The 21,330-nt window shown below is 35.8% G+C and overlaps 2 protein-coding genes across 2 annotated transcripts in view; one reads left to right on the top strand and one right to left on the bottom strand.

The window, feature by feature from the left end:
* Positions 1 to 320: 320 nt before the first annotated feature.
* LOC126824106 (ras-related protein Rab-35) lies at positions 321 to 16,005 on the bottom strand. The gene is made up of 6 exons (XM_050553303.2): positions 15,867 to 16,005; positions 11,511 to 11,561; positions 10,537 to 10,660; positions 8,656 to 8,780; positions 6,905 to 7,029; positions 321 to 5,167 (listed from the first exon to the last, which is right to left on the bottom strand). Exons 1-6 carry the CDS (start codon positions 15,916 to 15,918, stop codon positions 5,042 to 5,044), a joined length of 603 nt encoding a protein of 200 aa, XP_050409260.1. The 5' UTR covers positions 15,919 to 16,005; the 3' UTR covers positions 321 to 5,041.
* Positions 16,006 to 16,037: 32 nt separating this feature from the next.
* Positions 16,038 to 21,330, top strand: part of LOC126824100 (protein ABHD11) — a 9,577-nt gene continuing 4,284 nt past the window's right edge. The window contains exons 1-3 of the mRNA XM_050553294.2: positions 16,038 to 16,221; positions 18,932 to 19,067; positions 19,963 to 20,136. Of these exons, the coding sequence (XP_050409251.1) occupies positions 16,157 to 16,221; positions 18,932 to 19,067; positions 19,963 to 20,136 (375 nt within the window). The 5' untranslated portion in view covers positions 16,038 to 16,156. The remainder of the gene's footprint in view (positions 16,222 to 18,931; positions 19,068 to 19,962; positions 20,137 to 21,330) is intronic.

Genomic DNA, 21,330 nt, shown 5'->3' with positions numbered 1-21,330 from the left:
TCAGGCCCTCCATTTTATGCACCACTGTCAAGGGAAAACCACGTCGGAAAATCTTGATGAACTTTCTTGGCCAATGCAGGGATCGAACACCCGACCTCCAGGCTAGCAAGCCAGCGTCTTAACCACCCAGTCACCCCTGGTTGGTAACTTGGTTGATTAACTGTCAGTCCGCCCACCGATGGCCCGGGCTTCGCACTCCCAAGTGGGGGCAGCACGACCCCTCTTTCTGAAAATCCTGCATCCGCCCCTGCGTCAAAGGTCCATAGAAAGTCGGAATCGAAAACAGAGATGACTGTAAAATACTGTAAACAAATCAATAATTATAAAAAAAGAAGCATTTATTTAAGGTTTTTTTTCATTCTATACGGGAATAATTCTATAATAATATACATGATTATCTATACTGAATAATTCTATAATATACAGGATTCAAATGTTGTATATTTACTATCATGATTGAACTATACAATTATTTCATTTATTTATTTACATCAAACTATAAACCTTATTATAGTCTATATTCATGACAAACAGGAACTTATTTTATTAACTCAAAAATTTTATGGGATATATATATTGGCTACCTTTAAAAATTTTATTATTAAGAAATACGCTCCCACAGCTGCCGTGTCTGAAAGGAAAACTTGGATTTTGATCAAATTGAATAAGGATTTAGCATAGCTTAAACATACACTAAGCAAGAGGTAAATCTGCCTATTGCAGGTTTTTCTTTAGGCCTGACATGTTATATAAACTATTAATTACACATTTATGAACAAAACAAGACCATAATCAACTCTCGATGGCATCGGATACTCTAGATTGTAACTAGATTAAAACGGTTTGCCATTTAAAAATTTAATTTAAAATCGGGAAAGCGAATATACCAGTGCCCTGGTTACCACTATGCACACATCTTGTCAACACTACAAACAGTGATAACTTGGCTGAGAATGAAGTAATTTGAATGGAATTTTCAATATTTTCTTTTTTTATCATCTAGTTTTGAATTATTATAGCAAGAATGACCAACTCTTTATTAAACTCTTAACTAATGTATCTTTAAGAACTCTAATCTGGATTGTGTTAACAATCTTTCCCGGACAAATAATTTATCTCTGTAACAGATAATATTAGATTGCTGAAAATCAACAGGGTTTATTCTGGTTGCGGAACACTCAAAAACGATCTGCCTCGTCCTCACGTGATTCCAATAATTCAATATCACGAAAACAGGAAAAGGGGGCGACAATTCTGGAAAGGTCACTGAGCACTGAAAATCAATAACAGGAGACGACATAACACAGCATATATAAAAATCTATAAATATGATTTGATGGTCATATTGGAAGAACATCCAAGTATGTAAATTACGTCATATAATGTAAATGAGTCTCAGTAAATAAAATAAATTGATATCTATAATAATTATGGCCTATGTTCCCATTAGATAATACACTGTAACCCGGGTATCATTTAATCTTGGGTATCTAGCACTAATTTCTTTCATATTCGTTTAATATCAAATCTTTGTTTAAAATTTTGTAAGAATCATTTAAAATCATCTAATTTGTCCAGTTTAAAGTTTTGATTAATTTTGATAATAAGTGTTCAATTTACAAGTATTTAATCTCCTGACCACTGTTCAAAAATTAATCATTATATATCATTAATCAATTGATTTGTTTATTTTTTAGCAGTGATTGTGAAATTAAAAACTTGTAAATTGGACACTCATTATCAAAATTGAATGATCAGCTTTAAACAGGACATCAGGTATAAATTAAATGAATTTGGTGATATTAAATTTTTCAGCAAGGATTTGATAATGAATAAATGTGAAAGAAATTAATACTAAATACACAAGATTACAGTGTATGTTCCCATTAGATAAGGTTTTAAATACTGCTAGCAGAGTTCATATCATGTTTGGCACTTCCGACGATATTACAGGTTTTTTGTTAAATTTTCGACCTAAACATATCCTAATCCTTATAAAACATATAGAAGTAGATTTCACAAATTAAAAACACTTATATGAATATACTACTTCTGAATTTATTAACATGTTACGTTTCGATACACATACAGATATCGTTATCAAGCAAATAATTCAGAAGTAGCATATACATATAAGTGTTTTTAATTAAACGTATCCTGTCGTACGATTTATAAATATACGTAAATTCAGTGGCCTTCTCAGATATGATGAGATAAAGGGAGATAATCGATGTTTCTCATCTTTAATGGAGAGAGAGAGAGAGGGAGGGAAATGGGGTTTAACATCCACTCAACACAAACCAGGTCATTTTGGGACTAACATGGTTAAATTTTATTTCAATAATTTGCTTGTGCATAGGGGTCTTTAACAGTGGGAGGAAACCGGAGGACCCAGAGCAAACCCACGAGGTTGGACAGGCGACCCATAATGTGACATACAAAATTTGATTGATTCACCTGGTAATAATCTGAAAACATTTCAACCAACCAGAGAATTAACTAAGCTTGTTATATTTAACCCATAAAAGCAACATTTTAACCAACCAGTGATTTCAACCAAGCTGTTTACGAACCATATAGCAAGTCTGATATGATATGAACGATAATGTTAAAATTGGCTAAAAGTATCTTTTTAACAACATAACCCGAAAGATAAAATTTCAGGTTTGAAAAACAAAGCAAACTAATTTTTATATTTTTAGCCCATTTCGACATTTTTGTTTATATATATTATTATCGTAAACAACGCATCGTAATTCATCAAAATAATTTTTGTGTATTTCAAAGTCAGAAATCATCTTGGTGCGATCCTAACTGCCAACTTCTCGTCAATAGGATACAATCTCTTTGATATGAACAGGAATTGTTTTATGAATGGGTTATCGTTTAAAATAAAACACAATACAGCAAGTTATATATATTTGTACAATAAGAATTTTTACAAACTGTAAATTGAGTCGATTTTGACATAAACCCGATTATTAAATTCAATATAAAAAATATTTATTTTTAACCCTTAACCGGTCAACGTCAGGACGTCAAATGGTCAGGCTAAATAAAGGCTGAAGTGAAATATTTTGTATGCCTATTTCAATCGACTACTGCCGGATAATTATAAGTGATAAGACTCTTGACACCAATAAAAATGTTGATCTATAATTTGCAAATCATTCTAAATCATTTTCATCAGAAATATCGTCTTTAGAATCGTTGTCATCGATATAATCCGAGTCGGAATCATTCATAAGCATTTCAACCACTTCGAGAGTCTTTAACCTTCCCGACATCCTTAAATTACGTTTTTTGTCAAAAAATGTTGAACAAAGACATGTTTTTCTCAATGCCCTTGACAAGACAAGTTCCTGTCTGACACGTATGCATAGCCATATCAATTAAATACGAAACTAAATACTCAAATGCGGCTTATAAAAAAGATTCTTGCTGTGGTCGACCACTTAGCTGTATAAGGTTGTGGTGATTATAGTCGACAATGACCGGTTAAGGGTTAAAGTAGGTGATGATTATTTGAGTGAGTTTGCATCAATTTTAAAATACAATATTGCGAAAGTTGAATTTCTAAACAATCTGATTAAAACACAGATCCTATTTCATTTTTTTTTTTAATAGTTCAAAATTTCGTTTTACTTGTCTTTACTACACTAAGACCTGGAAGATTTGTTATATAACCCACGTTCTGGATGATGTAAGGGATTAGCCAATGAAATGGTCTGTTATGGCGAGTTTTTGGGCGCAAGGTGCACAAAACTTTGGGTAAATCACTAGAAACGTCAACGCTGATTGGTTAATCAATGCCTGACGTCGTAAGGTCAAAAGTTGCTTGTATGACACCTGATGTGACCTTCCACTACAACTGGTCAGATCTTCATGTAGTAGAGGCCATCGAAAGTATAAAAAAACGAAACGAAAAAAAGCTCTGTATTTGAATCAGATTAATACCAACCCAGGAGATTATCTAGCGTTTGTATTTTGATTTCTTAATTAAACGTTAAATAATCAATTTGATTACATTTTAGCGTTGATAAAACCATAGACAATTGGATATTATATTCAAATAATGAACATATAACGTTAGAGGCTATTTTATGTTGAAAAAAAATATAAATACACAAACAGAGAGAGAGAGAGAAATGGGGTTTAACGTCCACTCGACACAAACTAGGTCATTTCGGGACTAACATATGGTTCAATTTTATTTCCATAATTCGCTTGCATGTAGGGGTCTTTAGCAGTGGGTGGAAACCAGAGGGCCCAGAGAAAAACCCACCAGGTTGGACAGACGACCCTACTCCTTGTCATGTACAACTGGGGAGAGAGAGAGAGAAATGGAGTTTAACGTCCACTCGACACAAACTAGGTCATTTCAGGACTAACATATGGTTCAAATTTATTTCCATAATTCGCTTGCGCGTAGGGGTCTTTAACAGTGGGAGGAAACCGGAGGGCCCGAAAAAAACAAACGAGATTGGACAGGCTACCCTACTCCTTGTCACGTACAAATGGGGAATCGAAACCACGCCAGTTGACTCAATGACAGACTTTATGGTACAGCGTGCACATGAAATACACAAACCACTCATGGAATTAATTATATAATTCATTTCAATCCAAGATGTCCAACAGAAAAAATACAGTTATAAAAACAAACTTAATGTTTATAGAAAGAGAGAGAGAGATTGGGTTTAAAGTTCCCGTTGACACACACTAGGTCATTTCGGGACTAACATATGGTTCAATTTTATTTCAATAATTCGCTTGACCGTAGGGGTCTTTCTTTAGCAGTGGGAGGAAACCGGAATACAGAGAAAGACCACTAGATTGGACAGGCAACCCTACTCCTTGTCATGTACAAGCCATGAATCAAACCTATGCCACTTAACTCAATGACAGACCTTATGTTCTAAAGTCGTTGTTGAGTAATAAATAGTAATTGTGATGTATAGAACTGTGTATGTACATGATAATGTCATATAAAAATTTCTGTATGATTTATTGACATCAAATAAAAGACTATCTAATTCTATTAACAACACTTTTTCTTTTTGCCCTTGTGTCCGCTGTCTAGTTTTATCGTCTGAGGTTGATCCGCAGCTTTTTTTTGTTGTTCCTTTTTGGATTGTAAAACTATTTTTGTTATTGCTAAAAACATCTGAAAATATATATAGAGAGAGTAAGGGTTAATTTCCACTTCGAATAAATCCTCGCTATTCTGGCGAACCTCGACGAATCTGATATATTTAAGTATTGAGAATTATGTGTTTGAAATTTGCGTTCTGTTGTTATATCTGTGGACATCAAATAAAAACATTCATTTGTGATTTAATATTTTATACATATACATCAGGACACCGAACGCCATTTACATAAATGTTATTATTTGATGGCTACAGAGATAACAACAGTACGCAAATTTCAAACACATAATTCCCAGTACTTAAATATATCAGATTCGTCGGTTCACCAGAAACACAACGATTAATGAATTGGGTTTAACGTCGATTGAATCAAACAGATTGTGTGCTGAGAGATAAATGGGGTTTAACGTCCACTCGACACAAACTAGGTCATTTTTTGGACTAACATATGGTTCAATTTTATTTCAATAATTTGCTTGTGAAAAGGATCTTTAGCAGTGGGAGGAAACCAGAGGACCCGCAGAAAACCCACGAGGTTGGACAGGCAACTCTTATCCGGGGAATCGAAACCACACCAGTTGACTCAATGATGCCATCCAATCGTCTATCCATGAATTGAGAATGAATTGGGTTTTAAGGTATGTAACAATCGAAAATGAAATGAAATAAAATGGGGTTTAACATTCTACTGTTCTGCTTCGGCTGGGCTAATGAAGGCGGGCATACGCCATACATTGTGCTATGAGGAAAATTTTCCTCCCAAAGAGAGAGAGAGAGAGAGCTCAAAGAGAGAGATAGGGGGATTTAACGTCCACTCGACACAAACTAGGTCATTTCGGGACTAACACATGGTTCAGTTCTATTTCAATAATTCGCTTGCGCATAGGGATCTTTAGCAGTGGGAGAAAAGTGCTTTGAGGAAAGTGGTGCTATGATTTACTCTTGTATCGAATTCCAACTGCCAAGGGATCTTTTATGTACACGCTAATGTGCACACGGTACCCCAGTTTTCCGCCCAATACAATGACAAGGGGACACTATGCGGGAAAATCCCAATGAACTTTCTCGGCCAATGCAGGGATTGAACAAGCGACCTCCAGGCTAGGGAGCCAGTGTCTTACCCATTTAGCCCCTGTGTACCAATCGGGCTACTGAAGCTAAAGAGATAGTGTGGTGTGCTATCAGGGTACTTTTGGCCTTATTTTGAAATACAAATGTCAACGTGTACATGTGACCTCAGCTGTCCTTGTCAGGCCCTCCATCTTGGACCACTGACAAGGGGAAAACGATGCTGGAAAATCCCTGGGAACTTCCTCTGTCAACACGAGGATCTGACCCCCGGATGTCCTGATTAGTGAACAATCATTTAAAGGAGCTAAATGGCTAATATTTGGGATCTATTAATTGACACATACGAACGTATATAAACTGATTTACAATCAATCGCTTCTCTTTTTATTGTAAATTCTAATCAGTTATGTTCGACGAAATAGGCCAGAAGTCTCAATGGTATAGCAATCTCTAGCATCTGGTTATTCCAGCCTACACCGATAGTATTTATTGCGCATGCTCTCCAGATAAAAATACGGCATCACCGTTTGACATGACATGTGGAATATGTCTAGCCTTGTTTTTTTAAATATTATAGCGAGAACGACCAGCCCTTTATTTAAATCTTACATACATGTAATGCCTTTTTAAAACAAGTAAACTAACTAATTTGAGAAATAAACTTTAAAAAAGTTACTTACTTCTTCGACATTTTTATTTTCTTTAGCACTGGTTTCAAATAACTGTATAGACATTTGATCAGCAAATCTCTGTGCATCATGAGTTAAGACAACTTTCCTATCAGGATCATCATCCTTATTACCAACTGTAATTATATCAACGTACAGATTAATGGTATGTCTGGAAATACCTGACTCAATGTCGGACACTATAGACAGATAAGTGGCATGTCTGGAAATACTTGACTCAATGTCGGACACTATATAATTAATAACGCTGTAAAATGACCAATTTAATTAAATCGGAAGCTGAATAATGATCAAATAAGGCCTCGTTGGCAATAAAAACGACGGGAAGTGTTAGAACTAGTGAGTATTGTGAGATGATAGCAGACGAAATGTCTTGAAGACGTGAAAACAAAGATGGCGGCTGAAATACCTTCTTATATACTATAATATATAGTCAAGCAGTAGTAAGAAGTTTTATTTTAATCCCTTCAAGTGCCTGTCGATAAGTGGTATGTCTGGAAATACATGACTCAATGTCAGATACTATCCAACTACGTACATGTAAGTAGATTGTACATTTTTAACTGTCCATTAAAAATATTAATAATAACAAATAAGGCTGTGTTGAATTGATTAATTGTTTCTCCTGCCACCACTCTGGCAATCATGTGCGGTAGTGCGGTAAACACAACACAAAGTGGGTTTCAAAACACAAAGTGGTCTAGCATAATATCTATAGTCTGACCATTGTGTACCATTTTTAATAGTATAAATAATCTACATGTAGTTATATTATTTGTTAGAATAAAAACACAGATAATATTTAATTGAATAAATTTAATAAATTTAATAACAACCTAAGATTTGATAACAAGTGGCTTCTTGTTTAACTTTTTAAAATATGAAATAACCATATTTTGATATAAATTTTCTGTACCGTATTCTTGTGTTACAATACAATGGAAACATTTCAGTTAGACGAAATTTGATTCGCTGGCTGAGTTTTTGACGGTTTCGACAATATCATCGAATGTGAAAGTGCTGGGAATACCCACCAGAGTCCAGTCAATATAGGTAAATTCGCGTACCGGTAATTTATTGATCTTTAAGGAAATAATAGTTGTCCGTTCCTTCATTCGTTTCTGGAGTTTAACGACCGAACGAACGGGACCACAATCATTTCCTTCAAGATCAACAAATTACCGGTACGCGAATTTACCTATGTCCCGGCATTGTTAGCCATTTTGTAAAGTGTGGAAATACAACCAGGCAGCAGCCAGATAATTTTGAATTACGTACAGGTGTCATGAAGACAGATTATTTCTGAAGACTTCTCATCCTAATTTAACATGATGACTCATCCCTCTAGGTATTTCTATATACAAGAAAATGAAATGAAATGGAGTTTACATCCTACTGTTTTGCTCCGACTGGCCTAATGAAGAGGGAAATTTTGCCAGAACAGCTATGCTAAGGCCAACACTTATGTTGAATTCCAACTGCCAGGGGATCTTTTACGTGCAAGCCAGTGTGTACACAGGACTTTGTTTTTTTCCCCATCTTAACAACTAGACAGCTGTCCTTGTGAAGCTCACCATCCTACACAACTGCCAAGGGGGAATCTATTTTCAGAAAATCCTGATGAACTTTCTCGGCCAAGACCGGGAGCGAACCTGCGACCTCCAGACTAGTGAGCCAGCGTCTTACCCACTGAGACTCCCTCTAAATACATATAGGATTTAAAGGAAAAATATTTTACCCACCTAAAATTCTGTTGACTACATCACAATTTTGATCAATTTCATGTAACCATCTTTTTACATTAGCAAAAGATTCTCCACTGGATACATCATATACTACAATAACACCATGTGTTCCTCGATAATACCTACAAAATATACATCATATACAACAATAACACCATGTGTTCCTCGATAAAACCTACAAAATATACATCATATGCAACAATAACACCATGTGTTCCTCGATAATATCTACAAAACATACATCATATACAACAATAACATCATGTGTTCCTCTGTAATACCTACAAAATATACATCATATACAAAATAACACCATGTGTTCCTCTGTAATACCTACAAAATATACATCATATGCAACAATAACACCATGTGTTCTTCGATAATATCTACAAAACATACATCATATACAACAATAACACCATGTGTTCCTCTATAATACCTACAAAATATACATCATATACAACCACTAGGGACCGGGTATCATTCAGATTTGATGAAAAAAGGAAAGAAACTGAGTTTACAATCTATAATCTAATACACATATTCAGTTAATAGATTGCCATGTAGAAAGTGTTAAATACCATCAAGATTCATCAAAAACCGCCCAGTTTGTGCTACCGTTTAGTTTGACATCGGTTGTCTAGTTTATGAAACTAAATGGTCATAAACTGGATGACCAATATCAAAACTAAACTAAATGGTCATAAACTAGATGACCGATGTCAAAACTAAATGGTGTTTCTTAAACTAAATGGTAGCACAAACAGGCGTTATTTGATGAATCTTGATGGTATTTAATACTTTCTGCATGGCAATCTATTAACTGAATATGTATATTAGATTATAGATGGTAAGCTCAGTTTCTTTCCTTTTTTCATCAAATCCGATTGATACCCGGTCCCTAGTGAACAATAACACCATTTGTTCCTCGATAAAACCTACAAAATATACATCATATACAACAATAACACCATGTGTTCCTCGATAATACCTACAAAATATACATCATATACAACAATAACACCATGTGTTCCTCGATAATACCTACAAAATATACATCATATACAACAATAACACCACATGTTCCTCAATAATACCTACAAAATATACATCATATGCAACAATAACAATCTGATTAAAACACAGATCATATTTCGTTTTTATAGTTCAAAATTTCGTTTTACTTGTCTTTACTACACTAGGATCTGGAAGAGTTGTTATCATTGACCTGTTCTGAATAGTGTGCGGTATTAGCTAATGAAACGGTCTGTTACGGCAAGCTTTAGGCCTGTTTTGCACAGAACTGTGAGTAATCCACTAGTAACATCAATGCTGATTGGTTAATCAAATGTCTGACGTCATAGAGTCAAAAGCTGCTTGTATGACCTCTGAGGTGACCTATCGCAACAACGGGTCAGATCTTCATGTAGTGTAGGCCATCGGAAGTATAAAAAAACAAAACGAAATATAGATCTGTATTTTAATGAGATAGACAACAATAACACCACGTGTTCCTCGATAATACCTACAAAACATACATTATAATACACTAAGATAGATTCCACGACCTTAATCACGGAGACATCGTGTACAGAAATGAAACAGGATTTAACTTCCAGCTTTCTTCACCAATTGGACAAATAAAGATGGGCATATGCTATACATTTTTTGTACCAACAGAGCTAATGAAGACAGGGCATACACCATATATTTTCGGTACTGACTGGGGTAATGAATATGGGCATATGCCATACATTTTGTGCACTGACTGGGCTAATGGAGATGGTCATACACCATACATTTTCTGCACTGCCTGGGCTAATGAAGATAAGGTATTGTGATAGTAAAATCAGTATGTGATTTGGTTTTATAACTTACGTGGAAGTTATCGTACGGAATCTTTCTTGTCCTGCCGTGTCCCATATTTGTAGTTTCACTTTCTCACCGCTTACATCAACAGTTCGTATTTTAAAATCAACTCCAATTGTTGTTATATATGTTCCTGAACAAGAGAGAAAAGTTACATAATTTAGTAGAAGATAGCAGGTTGATATTAGAGTAATAATTCAAGTCCAAGTTGTGCGATATCAACCACTTAAATACAAAGTAAACCTAACTGGTCAACTAATGCGTGCCAAGCAGGCCAAAATAAAACTACTCAGGCATCAACATCCAGTGTCCTATTATTAAAAACAGAACTAACGGACTTTTAATAACTTACAAATGTTTACAGCCAAACGCCACCTCTCCTACCTACCTCCTGGATCTACTTCACATAAAATCATCACAAAAGGGAAACCCGTTCGTCAAACAAAATTCAATTAGAAATTCCGAGATCAAATTATGTGAAATGTGGAGACAGAAGTTTTTCTGTTGCTGCTCCTAAACTGTGGAACAGGCTACCATCACTTATTAAGGATGCAAATCATTGTGTACATTCAAATCCTTGCTGAAAACACACAGGTTCAGTGCAGATGATGTGAAAGTGTCGCAATTCTGACAGACTAAATCAGCACCAGTGAGCAAACCTTTGGATACAAGGCGCTACAAATCCCGGAGGGTCTGACAAGGACAGCTGTCTAGTCATTTGGATGATAGAAAAACCGAGGTCCCATGTACACATTGGCATGCACGTAGAAGATCCCTTGACAGTTGGAATTCGATATAAGAGCAGGCCATAGTGCCGTGGTCCGAGCAAAATTTCCCTCATAGCACACTGTAAAGCGTATGCCCGTCTTCATTAGCCCCGTTCGGAGCAGAACAGTACGACGTTAAACCCCATTTCATTTCATACAAATCCATTATTATCACAGGACCATGTGTGTATTTATATGACAATCTTTACATCTCACCTGAGAAAGTATTATCAGCAAATCTTAATAATAAGCTTGATTTACCCACACCTGAAATAAAACAACAATTTGATTTACACAGAAATTAGGAAAATATTTTTACTGTAAAGTGATACATGTATGTTCTCACATAATTTCAATTAAAACTAAAATGAGATTTTAATGTCAATAATCCTCAAGCCTGGAAATAAGGCACCTGTCACTGACAATGTCAGGTACAGATTCAGCCTTTGTCAGGCACTAAACCTCTGGTGCCTGTCATTTTGCCCGGCACTGATTTGTCTTTTTTATTGATATTATCAATACATGTCTGGCACTAAGTTGAAAATGTCAGGTGCTATTTCATTAGTGCCTGACATTTTGTCGGGTACATCTAAAACCGTAATTTCTAGGCCTGATAGAGAGAGAGAGAGAGAAATGGGGTTTAACGTCCACTCGACACAAACTAGGTCATTTTGGGACTAACATATGGTTTAATTTTATTTCAATAATTCGCTTGCGCGCAGGGGTCTTTAGCAGTGGGAGGAAACCGGAGGACCCGGAGAAAACCCACGAGGTTGGACAGGCGACCCTACTCCTTGTCACGTACAACCGGGGATTTCTAGGCCTGATAATCCTGAGAATGGTCAGTAAATTGGAATAATAAGCATGACAAATTTAAACTATTTTCCCCCGTTCAAACATTCTGTGACTGGTACGTGTACTGGCAGGGCATAAATAATTTCAAATAAAGGGCATGTAAAATGTAACTAATACTGCACTGGAAAATGGCCGTGTGGGGAGAAGCCAGTGTGTGCACGATTTCGATATATTTTTATTGCCATTTAAAGGTAGGGGTCTTTAACAGTGGGAGGAAACCGGAGGACCCAGAGAAAACGACAAGGTTGGACAGGCGTATCACATACATGTACAACCGGGGAATTGAAACCACGCCAGTTAACTCAATGACAGATCGTGTGATACAGCGCGCACATGCTAACCATTCGGCTATCCGACCCCCTAATTAAATACAAGATATAGTTTAAGTTATTGTCCATACAATGCAGATGAGAAAACTAAGGAAAGCCTCGTCATAAATATAAATATGGTGGGACACACCACCAAAGTGCAATTTAACTCAAACAGATTGTAAATACATTAAAGGGACATTACATGTAGGTAAGATTACTAACGTTGGTACGATAATAAATTAAGTCTCGATTATCCATTTTCATGTTAAATTATCTATCACAAAATGTATGCAAATCCACTAAATATCGCAGGCTAGCGATAGGATCGACAGTTGATTATGGTCTGGATAAGTTAATCAATGCCAAATTAATAATTTATATAACATTTCAGGCCTAAAGAAAGACCTGCAATACAAATGAAATGGGGTTTAACGTTCTACTCCGACTGGGCTGTGGAGAAGACAAACATATACATGTACAGTGTGCTACATGTATGAGGGAAATTCTGCTCAGACAGCAGCACTACATAGGCCTACGCGTATATTGAATTCCAACTGTCAAGGGATCATTAACATGAATGCCAATGTGTATCCAACTGCTAAGGGATCTTTAACATGAACGCCAATGTGTATCCAAATGCTAAGGGATCATCAACATGAACTCCAATGTGTACCCGGTCCTATGCCAGGCCCTCGGGACAGTGAGCCAACGTCCTACCCACTGAGCCACTATGGCTCTGACCTGCAATAGGCAGATTTAGATCTAGCCCTTGCATAATATATTTGCATGCAATATCAATAAAACCATCTACAACCTCATTGAGGGGATCACGTGGCTAAGTGGGTAAGACGCTAGCTCGCTAGTCTGGAGGTCGGGTGTTCGATCCCTGCATTGGCCGAGAAAGTTCATCCAGATTTTCCGGCGTGGTTCTCCCTTGTCAGTGATGCAGGACGGAGGGGCTGACAAGGAAAGCTGTCTAGTCGTTCGGATGGGACGAAAAACCGAGGTCCCGTGTACACATTGGCGTGCACGTAAAAGATCCCTTGGCAGTTGGAATTCGATATAAGAGTAGGCCGTAGTGCCGCTGTCCGGGCAAAATTTCCCTCATAGCACACTGTATGGCGTATGCCCGTCTTCATTAGCCCAGGTTAGGAGCAGAACAGTAGGACGTTAAACTCCATTTCATTTCATTTCATCTACAACCTCATTGAGAGAGAGAAACTGCTTTAAAACAATCATTAAACAAGAGACAGAGAAAAATAGATCCGCTTCATAAATGGTACAATTTTATTTTAATTATTGGAGATCCTATCAGTGGGCTTAATAATTTGAGATCGAAACTACACCACCTGATTCAGTGAAAAAACCTTACACTTATAATCTAAAGAGGATGTGTATGACCCCAGGCTACAAAATTTCACGAGAACGATACCAATCGGTTACGTGCGGTTGTGCCAGCTCAAAAACACGCGATCGATTTCCTGGTTAAGCAAATTGAAATATCGGTTACATTAATAAATTTCATTAACAGATTTATTCACATTTGATCAATTGTTATACAGGATGACTTTGTGACACTGGTCTAAATTATTTGTATTATAGCACAAACCCCATTCATTCATTCTTAGCATTTCATTTCTCCATCTTACCGGTACTTTGACAGATCATGTATTTTGACACCACGTACTCGTAGACTATTGACCAGTTGCAAGCAGGTTGATCTAGAAATGCCCCTCACCCCTAATTCTTTAAATGATTAGTTATGCCATAAATATTTGAAAGCGTACCTTTGGATTTTCAAACACAAAATGAGAAATGAGTTGGACTATTTAACATGTCAGCTATATTTCCAAAGAATTTACTACACATGTTCCTTTCAGTTTTCACTATAGCCATAGCCATGCTGTAGTACCAATGACCTGTATGTATGCCGTCAACTTTGACCCCCTCCCCCCCAGACATCGCTCGAGCGATAATGTAAACGATTTTACTGTCCTGTCTATTTTTTATATTATTTCATGACATCAAACTATTCCGTTTCCTTTTTAGACTTTGTGTATAGAGTGCCGTGGTTTATAATAAATACTGTTTGTCAATCTGTCGCTACCTATGAGTGAGGCTATCTCATGCTACATGCATGGATGAATGATTGCAAGTGACAAGTGTAATATGAAGTAGCATGTAGTCTTCAGTGACCGAAAAAAATGTGGTAGCTACTATTCCTGGTTTTTGAAGGTCAGATATGATATAAAAATCCATTAGTAATTTTTGGAAACGATTCCCCTCATTATTAAAATGTAGGGATTTAGTGAAGTAGAACTTTTTTTTTCTAATGTTTTATTGTTTAAAAGGGGACACTGTGGGATTAAAGTCATAAACACTTAACCTCAAAATATAATATTAAATATAAAAGAATATAAATTAGTCAAGTTATTTCTTTAAAAAAATACATTCACTGCAAGTGGAAATGAATAATAGCACCATTTAAATCTGGATAAAACATGAAAACAGCGCAACCATTTTATGTAACTAATTGGTTACGCAATTGTCATCTGGCATAACCAAAGAAAATGGTTACCCAGAGCATAAACCCGCAATCATTTTTCTGGTTACGCCAAAATTTGAAATTTCATGGCCTGGGACCAACACCCCCCCCCCCCCCCCCCCAACCCTTCAACCTCTGTAAACACAAAAAATTTGAAAAATGTGATATGTCGAAACAGCTTATGATAGAGACTGGTCATATGAGTCCTTCGTTAAATGTCTGTTGTTGGTTGAATCATCGCTTACATAGTAAGACATGTTTGCCTACTGATCATACTTGAATAGCTATAAATGATTTATTTTTATAAATTAATATCATATGTCATATGTATTAATTAACTATTATTATTGTTTAGTAGTACGATATTTCTTTTTTATCAATAAATTCAAAAGTTTGGTTTTGTGATATTTGTTAGTGAGCTGAAGGGAGATAGCTAGAATGCTTTGACACCGACCGTCACATTTGACATACATTTCATGCAAATTTAATGTGGGAATTAACTCACTGACTTCAAAATAACTGAAGCATTATTAGGTCAGTTTTTAAAAATAAAAATGTGACCCTGAGCATGGCCTAGCATTATTCTATTGGGTAGCCTCCAGTTCTGTTTGAGCAAAATAATACCTTTCTATTTCTTATGCAAATTAAATCTGTTAATGTGTGGATTTCAAAGCCGGGTTTAGGATTATGTCATCAATAACAAGTTTAATTGTCAATGACACTAGTGTATCGCTGACAAAATGACATCACTATTATTTGACGTGTGTCAGACGAGTGACAGCCAACTTTCTCGATCGATAACGACAACAAGAAAGAGTATTTCAGCTCAAAACATGCTGGCATAATTAACACTATACCTACCACTGTCACCTATAATCAACAATTTGAATAAATGGTCATATTCCCGTGCCATTTTCACCGTATTCTTCTAGGAACTCTGTTTGCAATTCATAGGGAGGGAATTGGCGGAAGTAATATCATTGACCGATTGCGCATGAGTAAGTCTCAAATACGCATGCGTAATTAATTTGATGTAAACTTCCGGCACATGATTTTGCAAGGACATTAGAATGCATCGTCTGCTATATTTCTAAAATTTGTTAAATTTGAGTCCTTTTTATCCCATTTTAAGATAATGTCAGTCTGCTGTGATGTTTCGAAGACATATGTGTTCAAATTTGCTGTGCTTAAAACGACATTTTTCTTCGGCAACTGAGTAAGTTTCAGTTTATAAATTATCCACAGAAACGAGATCTTCGATCAGTTCTAACTAAACTGTTCTTGACTTTTAGTTCTATCCCGTATCCGGAATTTTGAGAAAATTCGTGACATTGATTTCCGTTTTGTGTTCACTCCTTAGAATGTCAGTGAAATGATGAATCATTGTAAGCAGTACAAAGATCATTAACAAATCTTGAAAGCTTGTTATGTTCATAACAAATTAATTTTAAGACTGCTGACCCCCATAATTATGGTGCATTTTGTACGAATTACAGGATCTGTGCCTGCTGAATTGTTTATTTAACATTTAATTAAGAAAACAATATCAAAATGACTTCCACCTTTATTCAGTCGTATATTAAAAAAAATGGCCATCTAAAAATATTAGCGAATAATAGGCCTATAGGCTACTCCTATAATAGGTGACGCTGGCATGTTGTGATGATCATGTGCTGTTTATATTAATTCGGAGAAAGATAATATGAATGTTGACCAATTTCCAATCCTTATCTTTGTTAACCCGTTAAACGTGACGTTTTTAAAACGTTAGCTACCCCCTATTGTGTAATTTGCAAAGTGACGAAGAACTATATATGTACTATGTTCTTAGAATAGGTTGGGGAAAATACCTCCAAGACCCAAGGCGTTATATTACGCCCTACACACAGTGAGTGGCAGTTGTCCAGGACGTAATATAATGTCTTACACATGCTGCGATCGTGGGGGAATTCCCAAGGGATTCCCCCAAGTGATGAACTACGTTCTAAGAAAGCTTGTTATGTTCATAACAAATTAATTTTAAGACTGCTGACCCCCATAATTATGGTGCATTTTGTACGAATTACAGGATCTGTGCCTGCTGAATTGTTTATTTAACATTTAATTAAGAAAACAATATCAAAATGACTTCCACCTTTATTCAGTCGTATTAAAAAAAATGGCCATCTAAAAATATTAGCGAATAATAGGCCTATAGGCTACTCCTATAATAGGTGACGCTGGCATGTTGTGATGATCATGTGCTGTTTATATTAATTCGGAGAAAGATAATATGAATGTTGACCAATTTCCAATCCTTATCTTTGTTAACCCGTTAAACGTGACGTTTTTAAAACGTTAACTACCCCCTATTGTGTAATTTGCAAAGTGACGAAGAACTATATATGTACTATGTTCTTAGAATAGGTTGGGGAAAATACCTCCAAGACCCAAGGCGTTATATTACGCCCTACACACAGTGAGTGGCAGTTGTCCAGGATGTTATATAACGACCTACGCACTTAACAAGTTAATACTGTATTGTTTATTGTTTATAAGGCATTTAGTGATAGGACTAACATTGAATACTGAACGGGATTTAACAATGGTTAAACATACATTATGCAAGAGGTAAATCTGCCTATTGCAGATCTTTCTTTAGGCCTGAAATATTATCTAAATTATTAATTACACATTTATTAACAAAACAATTTTGACCATAATAATCAACTCTCGATGTCATCGGATACTTGCGATTTTAACTAGATTAGAACGGTTCGCCATTTAAAAATCAATTTAGAAATGGGAAAGCGAGTCTTAAGTTGCGAATATACCAGTAAGCTAGTTACCACTATGCACACATCTTGTCAAAACAATAAACAGTGATAATTTGTCTCAGAATGAAGTAATTTGGCTGAAATTTTCAATATTTTTCTTTTTTATCATCTATTTTTGAATTAATATAGCAAGAATGACCAACTCTTTATTAAACTCTTAACTAATATATCCTTAAGATACCGGTAATGTAGTTCAAAAAGGATTCAAAATTCCTTGAAAGAAGATCAGATTCTATTGGCACTTTTATTTATTTTACATGTACTGCCATCATTATATGTCTCAGACACAAAAAGTAAAAATAATTCTGCTAACGTTTTTTGTACAAGCCAGTTCATTCTTCATGATGATTATGTTTAATGAAGGTGTGACAGCATGCTTCAGTGTTCAGTCTGGAATTAAACCTGCGATCTGAGGCATGGAATCCATACACCTCGGTCAAGTGAGCCAAAGGGAATACCCCACGACAAGAGTCAATTTAATCTCAAGATACGGGTACCACAAGACTGAACAATCTAGGTGTCCCAAGATATATATGAAAACTCAGACTTGACTATACAGTTATAATACACCACATATTTACATTCCTGAAGAATTTTAATACAAATGTATTTGAAGAGTCCATAGGGAAAGAACGATCTAATTTAAGTCACATTTTTGTCTTCTCACATAAAAGGCAAAACAGACTTTTGGACGAGAATGTTTGACGCGATCAGAACAACGAGTGGGTTTAATTACAACTTCAAAATGATGTTTAATACGAACCATCATTACCAGTACAAGGACATCAATTTTTCAGGCAAATTAAGGTTAAAGAAAGGGTCTGATGGACTTGTATTTGTCCGGGAGGCCATTTCAGAAGGGCCTTGGTTCGAGCATTTTTACCTGAAATAGATTGTTCCACAGAACAATTTGCTACCAGGTGGCGCCATAAACTGGGGTTCGTTCAAAAAGTGACTTAATAGATCGTTCATCCCCGGGACTCTTCATTTGTTACATGTAACTAGAACAAAGACCACAACATTGAGCACTTGCTGTAAACTCTATATTTAGCAATTATTTTTGGACATTAGATATGTTTTGTTTATGTGTATTATTATTTGTATTTTAAGTGTTGTCAAGTTGTCTTACACAGAATATGGTAAAGGAAATTCCAGTAAAAAACCTCTGATAGTGCTTCATGGTCTGTTTGGAAGTAAATCCAACTGGCATTCATTGGCCAAGAAATTGGCTTTGGATGGTCGAAAAGTAATTTATATTTTACTTTACAATTTCCCTTATCAAAGATAAAATGTTCTCTGTTACAGAAAGACCTATGTAAAGCAGTAATATCATAATATGTAGTCCTTTTTGTAATTCTTGTAAAGGGACGTTTAATTATGGTTCAGATATCATAGTGTTCACCCAAACCAATGTTAGATATTAATTTGTCTGCAATTAAATGGCGAAAAAAAAAATGACAGAAAATAATGAAGAATTTACTTAAGCCTCAATATGTACATGTATGGTAAATGGACAGTAAGTAATGAAAATACATTTTGAAAGTTCCCCCCCCCCCCCAAAAGAAATTTGGGGACAAACGTGGCTTCTAACAACAGTTTATTTATAGCTTGAGGTATCCCTCTGTGAATACAATGTTTTGAGAGGGATTAGAAGCAACTTTTTGACAGATTAATTAGTTTGGATATGTTTTTAGTCCAAATATATCATCAAATCACATAGTTTGTATGTGGGAAAGTATCTTTAAACCCCATTTCATTTCATTGCATTTACTTTTGAAATTTGGATCATCAATTTCAGATGCATATTGAAGAGTTATATTTCCTTTGACATTTTTGCTTTTAAATCTTAGTACAGAATTTGTAATAGATTTTTTAAATTTCTCGGATGAGATTTGTTGACAATAATTTTTGACTTTGGACGGTCAACTTTGTTGTTGGTGAACGTATGGGGCCCAAGAAAATCTCTTCTTTTGTTTATTTGTCCTAGAAAATAAACAGAATGGAATGGAATTTTACATCAATTAATCAATGAATGTAATGGAAGATATGATGACAAGGACCTTTGGTACTAAGAAAGTCAGCTTTTTAAAACATATATTTTACTGACAGTTTTTCGTATTAAAATGTTTATTGTATTTGAGGTGATCGCAGTGGATTCTAGAAACCATGGAGAAAGTGAACATAGTTCTGTCATGAATTATGATGTCATGGCAACAGACATGGAAACATTATTAGATAATTTAAACTTATCTAAAGTGGTGCTACTTGGTCACAGTATGGGAGGAAAGGTTGTCATGACTACAGCTTTAAAACATGTAGGTTTGCCATCAGATTTTTACTTTTGTTTTGAAAAAAAGAATCAACATTCTCACTTACACTAGTTAGGTCATTTTGGAACTAACAGTGAAAGTTAGATCAACCAGGCCCCTCTACTCCTTGTCACATACAGGGGGGTTGGATGGCCAAATGGTTAGCACGTGCGGGTTGTATTATAAGGCCTTGTCATTCAGTACATGACAAGGAGTTGGGTCACCTGTCCAACCTCGTGGGTTTTCTCCGGGTCCTCCAGTTTCCTCCCACTGCTAAAGACCCCTACGCGCAAGCAAATTATTGAAATAAAATTAAAACCATATGTTAGTCCCGAAATGAACTAGTTTGTGTCAAGTGGACGTTAAAACCCATTTCTCTCTCTCTTTTGTCACATACAGAGGTTTTTAGCAGGATAAAAAAACGGTCGAAAACCCACAAGGTTGACTCAATGATAGACCTTAATATTTAATTTTAGGGTGTTGGTTGACTGAATGGTGGTCTGTTATTGAATCAAGTGGCGCGGTTTCAATCCCACACTTGTACGTGATGAGGATTTAAGACGTGCAAGCGAATCATTGAAATAAAAATGAACTATATTCCAGTCTCGAAGTGACCTATAGTGTGTACTTTAAAAGACGTTGGGTCTCAAATCCAACCTTGTGGCTTCTGTGCTGATTTCTTTCCACAGCTATAGTGTACAGTCGTCTGTCCAACCTCTTGGGTTTTCTCCAGGTACTCCAGTTGCCTCCCACTGCTTAAGAGCCCTATATGTTAGTCCAAAATATCAAATCAGCATTTTGATAACGATCGCAAATTAACCCTTGGTATCGCCATTTTGTGACCAAGTGACGTTTGGATCAATTATGTTACATAAACGGTCTGTTTTGAAACAAATAATGTTGGTCATTTGCATCAAGCATTCTTCGTTTACATGAAATTTAAAAAGGGCATAAAACACTGGTTTTGGTAGACATCAAAAATTTTTAGTCGGTGTGGGATGGGTTTAAACCACAAACTTTAGACCTCTCCCCATCTCGGGAAATTAGTCAAATACACTTTTTTGCATTTTTAAAATCTTCCAATTAATATGCACATTTCTGTCTAATTTGTGTATCTCTATGCCAATTAAAGCTGTTCTGGGTATCATGTGTCCAAATGTTGTATCTTGATTTGTGGAAATCTTGAAATGCAAAAGTTTC

The sequence above is a fragment of the Patella vulgata genome, chromosome 6 (assembly GCF_932274485.2).
Source record: "Patella vulgata chromosome 6, xgPatVulg1.2, whole genome shotgun sequence".
In the NCBI taxonomy this organism is placed as follows: domain Eukaryota; kingdom Metazoa; phylum Mollusca; class Gastropoda; family Patellidae; genus Patella; species Patella vulgata.
The sequence above is the reverse complement of the archived record's forward strand: the minus strand, read 5'-3'. Positions and strand labels throughout refer to the sequence as shown.

Coding starts and splice junctions, on each gene's coding strand:
- LOC126824106 (XM_050553303.2), bottom strand. CDS start 15,918: ATGGCACGGGAATATGACCATTTATTCAAATTGTTGATTATAGGTGAC. Junction 8,781..10,536: donor TTCCGTACGATAACTTCCAC/GTAAGTTATAAA, acceptor TATATTTTGTAG/GTATTATCGAGGAACACATG. Junction 7,030..8,655: donor TGTAGTCAACAGAATTTTAG/GTGGGTAAAATA, acceptor ATATAATTACAG/TTGGTAATAAGGATGATGAT.